We start from the raw sequence: 14,751 nt of genomic DNA on the forward strand, positions 1-14,751 counted from the left end.
TAAAAAATAAGCTGTAAGTGGAAGGAGGGTTTGGGGCAACAGTTTTAACAGTTGTATTTTCACTGGTTTAGCACAGCGACAAACCCTGAAGTGTGAGGAGGGAATCTATTAAGAAAGGCAATAGATACAATAGTGCTCTCCAGAGCAGGGTGGCACTTGGGACTCTGTAGGGACAAGCAGGGGCGGCTCCAGGCACCAGCACGCCAAGCGCGTGCCTGGGGCAGCAAGCCACGGCGGGGCGCTCTGCCGGTTGCCGCTAGGGCAGCAGGCAGGGTGCCTTTGGCGGCATGCCTGCGGAGGATCCGCTGGTCCTGCAGCTTCAGGGGACCTCCCACAGGCGTGCCGCCGAATCAGTGGGACCGGGGACCTCCCGCAGGCAAGCCGCTGAAGGCAGCCTGCCTGCCGTGCTTGGGGCAGCAAAATACCTAGAGCCACCCCTGGGGACAAGGATGCCTCATGATAGCTGGGATTAGTCCTGAAGAAGGGTGCTGCTGGCAGGCGGAAGAAGGGAGAGGAGATGGGAGGCAGAAATGGGAACATTGACTAGCACACCCTGACTTTCCAAAGCTCTATTTGGAGTGATCTGTCCTGGGCCCTTTTCAGCTCTGTCCTGAGTTATAAACCCCCCCTGTTGTTGTTCTTATTGCGGTGCCGCTAGAGGCCTCACCCAGTTATCGGGGCTGTGACACGAATTGTTGCCCACGCGGGGCGGTTGTGGGGGTCGTAAGGGGAATTGTCCCCCCACGTGGGGCTGTCGTGGGATGCCGTCAGGGGAATTGTCACCACGAGGAGTGGTCGTGAGGGGAACCGTCGCCCCACGCGGGGCTGCCGTGGGTGGGGGGTCGTAAGGGGAATTGTCCCCCCACGTGGGGTGTCGTGGGATGCCGTCACGGGAATTGTCACCACGAGGAGTGGTCGTGAGGGGAACCGTCGCCCCACGCGGGGCTGCCGTGGGGGGGGTCGGGAGGGGAATTGTCCCCCCACGTGGGTCGGTCACAGAGGCTGCAGCACACCCCAGAGTTCAGGAGGGCGGGGCCAGAGAGAGGCGCACGCGTATTACATTCTGCAGGGTCTGCGCAACGAACTGGCGCGCGGCTTCTGAACGGCGCCGCCGGTCCCTCGGCGGGCACCGTACGGGCTGTGGCGGAGGGAGAGGCGGAGCAGAAGGCCTGGAGCAGGATGTTCGTAGAGCTGAACGAGCTGCTGAACGCTTCCCCGGAGAGGCCCGAGCAGGTGAGGAGGGGCTGGGTCCTGGCTGCCGCCCGCCACCGGCCTGATGGGATGTGGGGGGCCCGATCGGGACTACGACTCCCAGGGTGCACCGCTCGGTCATGGGAGCTGTAGTCCCATCTCTGCCCCTCGGCTCAGGAAGGAGCGTTGCATGCCGGGAGCTGTAGTCTACCTGGGGCGTGCCGCTCGGGTTCTGCGGTTATAGCGGGGCTGCCCTGCCCGCTCGGGGAGCGTTGGCTGCTGGGAATTGTAGTCTCCGCGAGACCTGCTTTGCCCGCTCGGGCCAAAGGGGGGCGTTGAGCCTGGGTGGCAGTAGCTGCCTCGAGGGGTCCCTGTGCGGGGCTGGTGGTGGCTGTGTCTCCTCCCCAGGCCCCCTGGCCAGACAGACAGACCACCCCCAGCTCCGCCCCCCTTGGGCGGCAGGTCCCAGGGGTCCCAGACTTTTCCCCTCCGGCCCAGCTGGGCAGCTGCAATAGGCTCTGTGGCCCGCTGTGAACATGGGCCCATCAGGGAGCGGCGCCATGGGGCGAGCGTGGCCCTCGCCTCAGCTGGGACCAGGGCCAGGCAGGTGCCACAGCCAGCCCCCGCCGACACCCTGTGCCTCAGCAGCCCGCTGAGTGCCTGGAGCTGGTCACCTGGCGGCCCTGCCCCTGTCGCCCACCCAGCAGACTCATGTTGACCTCATTCTGTTCTACTATAGGTAGAGCTGGTAGTGCTGCCTGTAGTTAAGGTTGCCTGACACTTTCCATTATAAGGCTCTGTTTTCAGTTGTTTATAACTTTGCTAAACTTCTATCATTCAGGCTGAAATTGTCCATGCCAGGTGTCTGCCTGAGGCTGAATTGCTGTGGTTCATTTGGCAATAAAAGCAAAATGTTTTGAATTATAAACACACTTTATTTGTTTCCACACAAGGTGTGATACCATGGTACCTGCAAATCAACAGGCACTTTTATTAGTTCCTTACATTGAATCCTAGGCCTTAACGATCGCAACTGTTTCCTAGCATACCAAATGTAATTAACCATTGAAGTACCCAAGCATTAAACAAACAGTATTGGTTTTCATCTTCGAAGAGTTGCCTCAAGGCATCTCTGATTCTTATTGCTCCAAGTTGCGCCCCTCTAATAGCCCTGGTATCTGGCGGCTCAAAATCAGCAGCCAGGTGTTCTGCCTTGGCAGTCCACCCCTGAGTAAACTGTTCACCCTTTCCTTCACAGATACGCAGCGTACAACACTTGGCTATAGCCATGGGAATGTTTTCCTCATTCAGGTCTAACCTGCCGTGTAGGCATTGCCAGTGTGCCTTTAATCGGCCAAATGCACATTCAAGGGTCATTCTGCACCTACTCAGCCTGTTGTTGAACTGCTCCTTACTGCTATCTAGATTTCCTGTGTACGGCTTCATGAGCCATGGCATTAAGGGGTACGCTGGGTCTCCCAGGATCACTATGGGCATTTCAGCTTCCCCTACAGTGATCTTCTGGTCTGGAAAGAAAGTTTGATTGCAGCTTTCTATACAGGCCAGTGTTCCTAAAGATACATCCGTCATGCACCTTTCTGGACCCCCCCTCATTAATGTCAGTGAAATGCCCATGGTGATCCACAAGTGCTTGCAAAACCACAGAGAAGTACCCCTTCCGATTGATGTACTTGGTCGCAAGATGGTCCGGTGCCAGAATTGGAATATGCATGCCATCTATCACCTCTCTGCAGTTAGGGAAACCCATTTCTGCAAACCCATCCACAATTTCACACACATTGCCAGGAGTCACAGTCTTTCGCAGCAGGATGCGATTAATGGCCTTGCACACGTGCATTAATGCATCCCAAGTGGGCGACTTCCCCGCTCCCAACTAGTTTGCAACCGACCAGTAGCAGTCTGGAGTCACCAGCTTCCACGCTGCGATCGCCACACGCTTCTCCACAAGAGGGCAGCTCTCATTCTGTTGTCCTTGCACCGCAGGGCTGGGGCAAGCTCAGCACACAGTTCCAGGAAGGTGGCATTCCGCATCCAAATGTTCTGCAGCCCCTGCTTGTCACCCCAGACTTGCATAATGATGTGATCCCACCACTCTGCTAGTTTTCCGAGCCCAAGAGCGACATTCCACTGTGTTCAGCTCCTCCATGAATGCCAAAAGCAATCTAATGTTGCTGCTTTCCATGTCGGGACACCACGTCAAGCAACTGTGACTGTTGTTGCCTTTGTAGCTTCAAGATTAACTCCACTGCCGCTCATGATGTGCTAGTGAGAGTTAGCAGAGCAGTGGAGAGCAGTGCGGGATACATTCCTGCAGATAGATGTGGCAGGGAAAGCAGAAAACAAGGGACATTGAAAAATGCCACAAACTGAAGACAGAAGCACATGGAATGCTGGGACTGAAAGCAATGCATCACGGGGCATTAAACTTGGACCCATGATGTGCCACAATCCCCTCCGCCTTCCCACAAGACCTAGCACCAGAAGGGGGAGAACTGCACTGTGGGATAGTTACCCATGGAGCACTGCTCTCATTGGTGATGCAAATACTGCAAGTGTGAACACGCTATGCCTCCAGTGGAAGACAATGTGAAACACAACAGTGGTTTTCTTTAAGCACTCTTTTTTATCAGTGATTAAGCTCTTGGCAAAAAAATTATGGCAGTGTAGACATAGCCTAAGTGTTTATTATTAGTGGGAATAGACCTGAGGCATATTGCACAGTGTGCTGAAAGACAGGCTACAAAACCAGTTGTTTAATCTGAGTTCTAGTCCTGTTTCCTTCATCATTGTAGCCGGAGGATTTATGTGGAACTGTTCTAGCCAAACTATGGTGCATGTTGCTCCGTGTCTTCCCCCTGGTTAGCTCATTTCTACAGTTGTTATGTTACCAGGGCGTCATATTATAACATGGAAATGCTTGATTGCAACCACCCAGGCAAGACTGAACCAGGTAATAATAGTCAGGGTACTGCCCTTCTCTAACACAAGTCTTGTCCATGCTACACTTTCCCCCCCTTGCTTCCTGTTCTCTTGCTTTCCTTGAGTGGGTCCTGTGGGAGGGTGATCCCTGCTCACCCCTACCCTCCAGAGCTTGTCATTGGGCCCTGGCTGCCCCAACACTTCACCTAAGTCATCTGAGTGACATCCAGCTGGTCCGCCTCCGAACTGCACCTGGAGAACATGTGTATAAGTTCATGCTCCATTCCATCCACTGCCCCGCCCTGACCCCAACTAACAGGACGTGCTGCCACCAGAGAAGGGCAAGGAACCCCAATGAGTCAGTCTGTTCTCACTCTGGTTCCACACACTGCTGGGGGTATTAGTCGGCTGCTCTTACGTGGAGCTGTAAGCATGGGTGTGTAGCTGGCATGGTTCATAACCTCCCCTGACACCTGTCCATTTTGCGGCAAGAGGGAGACCCTGGCAGCCATCTATATAGAGCTTGTCGCACTGCAGCCCTTTTCCAGCTGCTCCAGAGCCTTTTAATGAAGTTCTGTTTGCACCTTCCCATTTATGCACACCCCATCCAGAGCCCTGCAAAACTGCAAGGCCTCTTTGTCAGCCTCCTCCTGGTGCTGGCCAAAATGGAGATCTGTTGTACCAGGAGGAGGAAGCTGGACTAGGGTGTTACTCTGAGACGAACCCTGAGCAATTCTTCAGGTGAGCTGCATGGTATTGTATAGCCCGAAACCAGGAATTCTAACAAGTCATTACTGGCTCTGGGGGATGTGCATTTTTTTTGTTCCCCAATTTCAGTCATTTCAGTCGTGTTTGCAATGTGCTGCCTGTATCGAAGTTTGCAGCTAGGGCAGTGTTTAAAGATCTTTTGAATGTAGCTGACCAGTTTATCAGCTTTACCAAACTCACATCTCCACAGCTCACTGACAAGAGAAATGACATGTGCATTACATGTAATATGGACAGCATTTGGCCTTAGTTCTTGAGAACCGATTTGAAAGATTTTGTCATGTAAGTTGCATTGTCACTTATGAAAGCAGATACTTTGTCAAAGTTTTCACCCACGGTACTTTGAAATGGTTTTAATTATCACTTGAGAAACTGTAGTGTAGTTAACAGCAGTCGGTGAGCACTATTGTTAGCTTTCCTGTCTGTACATCTTCGGCCTTGCCAGAAATAAAATCAGACAGAACATGCAGTGCATGGTTGTCGTGTTCATCTGTGGACTCATCCGAAATAATTGCAAAAGACATGCGAGTTAATTTGAGACTTTTTCTCCTCAAAATGTGTAGCAAAAACCTTTGGGAGGTAGTTGTGTCGTAGCTTATTCGCACTTGGTAAGCGATCGGCATTTTGTACATTCCGTTGAATAAACTCATTCAGCTTTGGGTGATCAAGTTTTTCCAATGGTATATTAGCACTTGGGAATGGACAATGTCCCCTCCCCAGGCAGCTGCAAAGGGAGAGGAATAGCTCCGCACCCTCTTCTCCCCACTTGCTTCCTCGCTGCAGCTGGGAGAGAGATTCAAGAGCAGCTCTGCAGGGAAAGAGTAAGTCCTGTTTGGAGTAGTCCTCAGTCCTGCTTGGAGTAGCAGCTAGGAGCCCCTTGCTGGGGCGCTCTCAGCAGCACAGGGAAGATTGGACACAACTCCACAAGCTTCCTCCAGCTGCAGGAACCTCAGGCTGCTGCCCAGTCTGAGAGAGTGTCCTGCAGCAGGGGGAGGCACCCAGAGGTGGGTCTGGTCTCCCCCCCTACCCCCAGAGCAGTGTGCAGGGGAGGGACAAGTCCTGTTCCTCCCCTGCCCAGTTGGAGCTAGGAGCCCCCTTTGCTGGGGTGCTCCTAGGAACAAAAGGACATCGGGTTTCATGGGGAAGGGCTTATTTCACGGTCTCTGACACATTTTTCATGCCATGAAATTGGAAGGGCCCTACTTACCTGACCACGCCTCTAGGCAGAATTCCTCTGGGCAGTGTCCACTATCTGGGGTTCTCTGCCCGGTGTCCTCCTCTGGATCCCTAATTTTCAATCTTTGACCTTATTCCTGTTCCTGTATTTATCTGTTGTCCCCTGTATTGAGTTGTGACCTGGGTCCAATGGCTCCTCCCACTTGGTTGAGGGGGAGGGCCTAGATCCGCTTGTCCCCGTAATGGCAATTTGTGCTACAGTTCCCCTCTTCCCCCCGCAAATGTCTCACTACTGCCACCACCAGTGGTAGACTGGTATCTAGTGTTTTACCATCATGTTGTCTCGACCTGCTCTGAGCATAGTTAGGCTACACACAGTGGTCAAAACTTCAGCAGCTACCTGCATCTTGCCTACACGAGTGTTCCTGCTGTTGCTGCCAATGGAGTTGCACCAGCAGTAACAACAGTAGGAAATTCTGGAGGGCAGGAGGCTCGGGTACACCTAGCCACAGCATCCAGACACTATATTTTGTAGTGTAGATTGGGCCTACACTGATGAGGGTAACTGACTAGAACTCTGCTAGTGACAAACATGTTTATCCCGGGCCTGATGACAGCATGAACAGGGTGTTAGTTTTCCAACTGAAATCAGCCTGCTACATCCGTCCTGGGCCAGATGAAAACCTTAAAATAAATCGCAGACAGAGCTGCACTGTGTTTGAACCATATTTCTGTACCCTGCTACAGCTTTGGACTTGGCAGGGCTGTAGCACAATCTGGGAACACTTACCACCATTTGGTCCTGTTCATATTTCAAGACCAATCCATGCTGGGATCCAATCATAGCTCTCCTAATGTGGTAGAATTTGTAGAGGTAGCTGGGACCTGAGTCTCTTCCCTAAATCTAAGGGTTTGGTGCTAGTTCTAAGGGACGAATCTACAGAGGCAGCTTGAGGAGCAGTCCGTACTGTGTAGGACTCTTCCCTGTAACCAGTCACAAATAGCAGTGGAGACCCCCTTATAGCTCTGTGCCTCAATCAACGTTGATTCTGCCGCCTTCGTAGCTGTGATGCAGGGAGGGGGATCAGCATTTTAATTTTGTCACCTAGAATCATAGAAGATTAGGGTTGGAAGAGACCTCAGGAGGTCATCTAGTTTAACCCCCTGCTCAAAGCAGGATCAACCCAACTAAATCATCCCAGCCAGGGCTTTGTTAAGGCAGGCCTAAAGAACCTCTGAGGAAGGAGATGCCACCACCTCCCTAGGGAACCCATTCCAGTGCTTCACCGCCCTCCTAGTGAAATAGTGTTTCCTAATATGCAACCGAGACCTCCTCCACTGCAACTTGAGACCATTACTCCTTGTTCTGTCATCTGCCACCACTGAACAGCCGAGCACCATCTTCTTTGGACCCCCCTTTCAGGTAGTTGAAGGCTGCTTTCAAATCCCCCCCATCTCTCTCCTTTCTTTAAGGCTCTCTGCTCATTGTTTTCCAGGGGAAGCTCACATTGCTGTGCGACACCAAGACAGATGGCAGCTTTCTGGTGCACCACTTCCTCTCCTTTTATCTCAAAGGTATGTGAGAATGTGGAGCTCTGCAGAAAAGATGTGACTTGCGTTGCCCTGGTAGAATCATCCTGCCATCACATGAACTATATCTGATGGGATAGAGCTTGGTTTTAGGGAGACTGTCTTCTTATCATTTGAGCAGGACACTGGGAGTCAGACCTCTATTCCTAACTTGCCTTGGGCTTTCTCTGTGATCATGGGCAAATCACTTCATCTCTCTGTGGCTCAGCTTCACCATCTGCAAAATGCAAAACGTACTTAGACATCTGGATGTTGTGAAATTAAATGAATGTTGTAAAACGCTCTGGTTTGTTAGGGCTTGTAAGAGGTGCTGACTCACCCCTGCAGCACCTCCTGCTGGTCTCTCAGGGAATTAGCTCAATTTCCAGCCCAGAGCACCCTCTGCAGGCTGGTGATCCACTACCGCTTGGCCCCTGGGTCCCTCTCTGAACTCTGGTGCCCTGTTAGCTGGGTTGCTTCCCCTAGCAGTAACTCCTTTCTCTTTGGGTCTCCCCTTCTCAGGAACCCCCCACCCACTATCCCCACCTCACCTCTGTATCAGGCTACTGCCAGTCATCGTCTAGCCCCCATACCCTGGGGCAGACTGCAGTATCAGCGTACTCATCACCGGCAAGGTTGGGTTTGCACTTGCTGCCTTTGCCTTCCCCTGGGCTGCCCTCTGCAACCCCCAGTACCCATTGGCCTTATGCTAGGCTGCAGCCTGCGGCTTTCCAGGCTGGAGCTCCCCAGCTCCTCTGCCTTTCCCCAGCCCTGCTCCACTCAGGTATGCTGCCTCTAGCTCCCTGCAGCCAGGCCCTTCTCCCTCTCCAGGCAGAGGGAGACTATTGAGCTCCTGGCTCACAGCCTTTTTATACAGGCCAGCTGTGGCCTGATTGGGGCATGGCCCAGCTGCAGCTGCTTCCTCAGTCAGCCCAGCTTTTAGAGCTGCAGCCCTCTCCAGGGCTGGTCTCGAGCCCTGCCAGGCAGGAGCGGGTGTTCACCCTGCTACAGAGCTGGAATCCCCCGCGGTGCGCCAGAGGTTGGTCCTGGCGGAAGCTACCAGGGTCGGAGATCTCCTGGACTATGACCGGGGAGGCTGGCTGGGTCCCCTGACGCTCGCTCAACGCATGGGGCTCTCCAGACCTTGTACTCCCCAGCGCGTACTCCAGGAGGTGGAGGCTGCTTTGCCGCCCGCTGCTCGGGCCTACCTTGACCGGGTCCTGCGGGAGGGCACGCCCCGCCCACCCCCCACCCCAAGCCCTCTGGACCTTTTCATCAGGCTCCTGCCCCGTAGACCCGACCGGCCCCCCCGTCCCTTCTCCGCAAGCCGGCTGCACGACCTGCAGCCGGTCCATTTCCAAACCGCGCCGAGGAAATGACTCTATACGCTCGTGCTCCACACACTTCACTTCCTCACCCTCGTGTCCCGCCCCGATACGAAGTGGCGGGACCTCCTGCCACCTCTGGAGGGTGAGGAGCCCCAGTGGGTCAGCCTCTACTCCACCCTGGTCCCAAGGCCCACTGGGGATATCAGTTGGCGGCTCCTTCATGGGGCCATGAGCACGGGCGTGTACTTGGCGCGGTTTACCCCTGTCCCGGACACCTGCCCCTTCTGCGGCGTGAGGGAGACCCTGGCGCTCGTTTACTTAGAGTGCGCCAGGTTGCAGCCCCTACACCGGCTCCTCATTAACATCCTCTTACGTTTCTGGCTGCACTTTTTCCCTCACCTCCTTCTCTACGCACTCCCTATCCGTGGCCCCACGAAGTCCTGGGACCTCCTGGTCAACCTCCTCCTCGCCTTGGCTAAAAAGGCCATCTACACGACCAGGGAGAGGAGGTTGGCCGATGGAGACCCCGGTGACTGTGGGGCTTGTTTCCGATCCATGGTCCGTTCACGCATCCGGGCGGAGTTCCTCTGGGCGGCGTCCACTGGCTCCCTTGACGCCTTCGAGGAGCAGTGGGTGCTGTCCGGGCTTCTCTGCTCGGTGTCCCCGTCAGGTTCCCTTCTTATGACCCTTTGACCTCACTCCTGTCCCTGTTCTTTTATTAGTTGTCCCCCGAACTCGGTGGGTTCTGTGGTCCTGTGGGTCCTCCCCTTAGGCTGGGGGGGGATCCTTTAGCAGTGGGCGGGTTTCGCCTGCCCACTTCCCAGACACCCAATAGATACAGAGCTGGAAGTTGCTATATAACATAATCTCAATCACTACCCACAGGTTTTGAAATGTAAAAGGAATATTATGTTACAAATATCAGCAACCTTTCTAGTACCCATGACTGCGTTTAAAAAAGAACAACAAAAACCCAGCCCAAATGGCAAGTTGAGTAATAGTGTCTCTCCTGCTAATGATTCATCTGCTACAGCAGAGCAGGCCTGTCTAGTTGGATTGTTTTAAATACAGTTGTGAGGAGCCCTGGACTTTTCCAAACCTCTCATGGCAAAGCTGCAGTCCTGGATAAATTGGTTTGGATTGTGATGTAACGTGGATCTTAGGAACCAGCCTTCCGAACCTGCATTGATGTTAAGCACATAGGTGCTGTGCATCAGATTTTGTCCTCCATTATGCCTGTGTATCCCTGTTGCACTCAGGGGGGTTGCAGGGGTGTCCCCGAGGAAAGAATTTTGCCAAACTTTTCCTTCATTTGTTTGAACTGAACGTAAAATATTGAGTGCTTTTGAAAGTGAAGGATGTATACAGCTGCATATTGACCTGTGCACTGTGCAGGCTTTCCATCCTGGGTTTCTAATGGACTTCAGTTCTGATCCTCAGCACTCCCTTATAATGTGCTGTGCCCCAGCCCAGCTCTGCCAGTGCACTACATTCCTGAGCAGCAAACACCCTTTGCTGTCCCGGAATCCATCACAAAACTCCATCCACGCGCCACAATCCTGTCCCCTCGTTAGTCTTGAGACCCACCCCAAAGCTATTACGCTTGGTCATCTACTTTGGCAATGGCTACTATCGAAATATCCAGACAGAGAAACTCTGCCAATGAACCTCAGTCCAGCCTTGCAACACCTCCTGTTTCAGTGCTGAGTCCCTCCGCAACTCCGACAGGATCCTCAGTCCTGACCAGTAGCACGTCCATATTGTTTGAGTATAATGTCACTGGCTAGCAGAAACGGCCAGGCTGGTGGGTGGCTTTCTGACATCATTGAACATCACTGTAGGCTAAACTGACCCAAGTGAACTCCTTTTACTAAGCCACAGTCTGCAGTGGGGAGAAGCAATTGCATTGAGTTAATTCTATGTGCCTCAAATCTCAAAGACCTTGTTTCTGATGGATACAGTGTTTTATGTTCCTCAAACAGCCAGGGCCTTTATTTTCCAAAACCCGTATGTATGTATCTTAAAAGAGACTTCTTTGTTGAAACGTCTCATTTATCATTATGTCCAAGTTTGTGAATTTGTAAAGACAAGGAGTAAACCATATGCACGCCCCATTTTAGCCAAATGAAAGGGTCTTTTGATACTCCAAGAGCTGTTAATTCATCAGACAAGACCATGTCTTGGTGTGGCCCATAGTCCTTATTTTAAAGACTCTCCAGCAGTAGAGAATGCTCCGGGCTCCCATGGCAGCAGGGAGAGGAAACATAAGTGGCTTTCTAATTTATGGGCTTTTGTTTTAGCAATATTTTAAATTTTTTTTAACTGAACAAAGTTTTCTTTAAATGGGGGAGAGATCATCTGTTCAAAGGTTTAAAATAAACGTACATTAAATCTGAGCCAGCGACTCCATCATGGGGTGAGAGTCTTCTCCCCTTGGGCTCTTTTTGATAGGCTTTTGGTTGACTATCCCTTCTTCATTGCAAATGCCTTGATAGTGGGAGCTTACAACATGGAAGGGATAACGTGTCTCGTCTTATTTCCCAGCTGGCTGTAAAGTCTGTTTTGTGGCCCTGCTCCAGTCCTTCAGTCACTATAACATCATAGCACAGAAGCTGGTAAGTCTCTCGGAATATGATCATAACTATCATTCGTGCTTGAGTAGTGGGGTTAGGGCTTGTAGCCTTTGGAAGCTACTGCCACTTGAGAGCAATGCCATTTCTGTTCCAGGAAGGTCTGATTCTGGTCAGTAACGTAACTCAGTTTTTGTCCTGTAGAAAACAGTGGTAGACACAAACAGGATTTTCTATACTTAACTTGCATGTTCATCCCCCAAAATCCGAGTCTTTTACAATGCATCGGCCTGATCCCATGAAGGACCCAGCATACTCAACTCATTTTGAAATCAATGGAAGTTGTGAATGTTCGGGATTGAGCCTGAGTTCAGGGCTTGCTTCTCCCTCCATTGAAAGTAGATCTTTAGCATGCGGCTCCTGTTACAGGGTTAACTCTTTGATGTACATTGTTATCTTTTCTATCTGGGGAGAAGGATGATTTAAATGTGCAGGGAGCTAGCAGACATTTCTCAGAGGAAAGCTTTTGATTCAACTGGGGCAGATTTTAAACACTGATTCTGTATAGTTTAGTAAGAGACTGTATCTAAGAACCAAAGTAAGCTTAGGTGTAAGTGGGTGCAGCTCCACTGACCTCAATGGGCATTTAATACACTTACTCCCAGCTTCATTTTGGCCCAAAATACTGGAATCTAAAGCATTTTTCAGGTCTGGCAGATTGTTACCAGCTGTCCAAGGTTAGGAATCCTTGAGAACTTTGATATTGGGTTCAGTGGTCCCCATATTTGTTATATGGAGAGGGGCACAGGTAACCAAATCCTCATGTGGCCAATCTCCGCTTATGTCTATTCCTGCAATGTGCTGCAGCTGGGTTAGACCTAAGCTTAAGGCTGTGCTGAATGAATATGGCAGTGGAACTGAATCGATAACATAGTATTTTACCTACTCAGTGGTTTGTGCATTAGGCCCAAAATAAGGCAGAGCAGGGCTGTGTATATGAGGTCTGTGGAGCATCTACTTGTGGCCTTGGGAGAGCTGGCTGGTTACATGGTGCTCACTCTCCTCCTTGTTTCTGTCTGCTACATAATATTTAAAAGAAGCTAAAAATACATTAAATATGGTTTAGGTGAGCAATGGGTGTAGTTGCCGCAGTGATGTTATGCAATTGCAAATGGGTGGGGAGATGGGACCATGAAACAATCTCTATTAAGGCAGAGTCCGTGCTATGAAAAAGGTTCAGAATCCCTGAGACGGAGCAATCAAAGTCACTGACATGCTCCTGCAGAATGGGCTGGAAAGCCATTGTTATCATAGAAAAAGATCAGTTCAACCATCATGGCCAGCCCTGAGCAGCCAGTGCAGGGTTACTCTCTGCAGTGTGTGCTTCAGGCCTAGGTAACTCTAGTATGGGGTTTCTTCTTGGGGAAGCTTGGTTACACAGGTGACTGGGAGTGTGAGGGAGGAGCCCTAGAAATATCTGGAGACACTGAACTGTCTCAGAGAGATCCTGATTAAGAAGTCCTTAACATTCATTCTAAACATCATCCTCTGCTGAACTTCATCCAGTTACTTATAGGTAAACCTTGTACCACCTAAAGACATTCCTCTGCCTCTCTGGTGTTTACACCCTGCCCAGACCTGTGTGCCGTTACCCTGTTACCCCCGTAATCAGTGCTTAGCCAAACTGCATTTATTTAGCTCTCTGTCTTCCTTCGTAAATCTGAGTCCCTCCATCAACTTAATCATTTTTGTTACTCTTCTCTGAATTCCTTCCCTCGCCTCTGGCAGCATTAAACTAAACTAAATCTGGCCTGGTAGGTGCAGTTTCATTAGTGCTGTAGTGAGGAACACGTGTTGCCTCACTGGGTAACATGATGCCTTTGTATGCAATTCAAGATTACATGGGTTTATTTGATTGCATTCTTCTTAGCGTATGCGCAACATGCTCCAAGTGACCAGGATTCATCACCAAATTTAGTCTGCTGGTTGGATCATTAGCTTCCCTGGCTTGGGCTGGGTACTGACTGGGAGTCCGAAATGAACGCTGATTCATGCCCCCTTTGATTGCATTGAAAGTCCATATTTAGTTTTCTATCTGCTGTCCCAAGACTATGGATCTGTGTCTACGTTGCTGTCAGCGGCATGAGTGTAGCATGTGTAGACATACCCGAGCTAGCTTTCAGCTAGCCTGCTTGAATAACAACAGCAGTAAAGCTGCGGCAGCAGGGAATGTACAAGCCCGCCCAGAATCCTAGGTATGTACTCAAGAGGCTAGCCCATGCTGTCATGGTTTCACTGCTGACTAGCTAGCTCTGGTATGTCTACATGTGCTGCACTCACAAGTCTGATTGCGGTGTAGACAGACCTTATGTTGTGATGTACCACATTGGTTCTAGGTGATTCTTGGTTTCTAACAATGAGTTAGAACACCTTACAATTTCAGAATAACATAATGGGATGAAGTGGTAATATTTTGTAATATTTTTATGAGGTTGTGCCTCCATTTCTCCTATATGCTGAATTATTATGTAGTGGGAGTGGAAAACATCTGTTTGCTCTCAGGGCAGGCTAAGAGATATAGGTGTAATTGTTGCCTAGGTGTCTGGGCCTTGGCCCCCATATCAGAGGAACATTTGAAAAGACAGTGGCAAATCCAATTGCCCAGCCATTGACATCAACCAACCAAGGACCCAGAGGGATTTGGATTTCCCCACCTCTCTGGAGGGAAGCTGAGCAACATTTTCCACCTGGAGAACAAAGGACTGGGAAGGTGTGATGTGGGGAGGCGGGGAATAAGAGCTGGCTGCTAGCAGGAGCCAGGGCTTTCACCTGGAGAATGACCAAGAAGGTCAGAGGGAGAGACAGAGCTGGAACAAAGGGGTTCACTACAGCTTGGCTGGGCTCTGGGCTAACCAGAATGGACTGTGCTTTAACCTTCAGTTCACTATACTCCCCACAGGACTTCCTATGCCATGTTCCAGTTAACGAATAAACCCGCCTGTTTTAACAATGCTGTATGACTGTCACTGCAAATGCTGGGCGAGGTGCATTAATCCCTGCAGAGTGTACAAGTCTCCCTCGGGAGTCTGTCTCAGTTGGACTCGCTGTACAGAGCTCACAGGGTGAAGAAGGGCTGCTGAAGGCCCAGAGTTCCAGTCTAAGGAGGCAGTGAAGCTGTCACAGATTGTTCCAGAATTGGGGTCATAGCA

The 14,751-nt window shown here is 51.0% G+C and overlaps 1 protein-coding gene across 5 annotated transcripts in view; it reads left to right on the forward strand.

Moving 5' to 3' along the window:
• Positions 1-1,071: 1,071 nt before the first annotated feature.
• The window catches only part of ELP6 (elongator acetyltransferase complex subunit 6), a 40,221-nt gene continuing 26,541 nt past the window's right edge, over positions 1,072-14,751 (forward strand). For 3 of the 5 annotated variants that reach the window (XR_007772846.1, XM_050942798.1, XM_050942795.1), the window contains exons 1-3: positions 1,072-1,233; positions 7,572-7,650; positions 11,517-11,587. Coding sequence is in view for 4 of the 5 variants with exons in the window: in XM_050942798.1 (XP_050798755.1) it covers positions 1,180-1,233; positions 7,572-7,650; positions 11,517-11,587 (204 nt within the window). In the remaining variant the exon portion in view is untranslated. The remainder of the gene's footprint in view (positions 1,234-7,571; positions 7,651-11,516; positions 11,588-14,751) is intronic. The other 2 variants (XM_050942797.1, XM_050942796.1) reach the window with 2 other exon arrangements.

Source organism: Gopherus flavomarginatus, chromosome 2 (genome assembly GCF_025201925.1).
Source record: "Gopherus flavomarginatus isolate rGopFla2 chromosome 2, rGopFla2.mat.asm, whole genome shotgun sequence".
In the NCBI taxonomy this organism is placed as follows: Eukaryota; Metazoa; Chordata; order Testudines; family Testudinidae; genus Gopherus; species Gopherus flavomarginatus.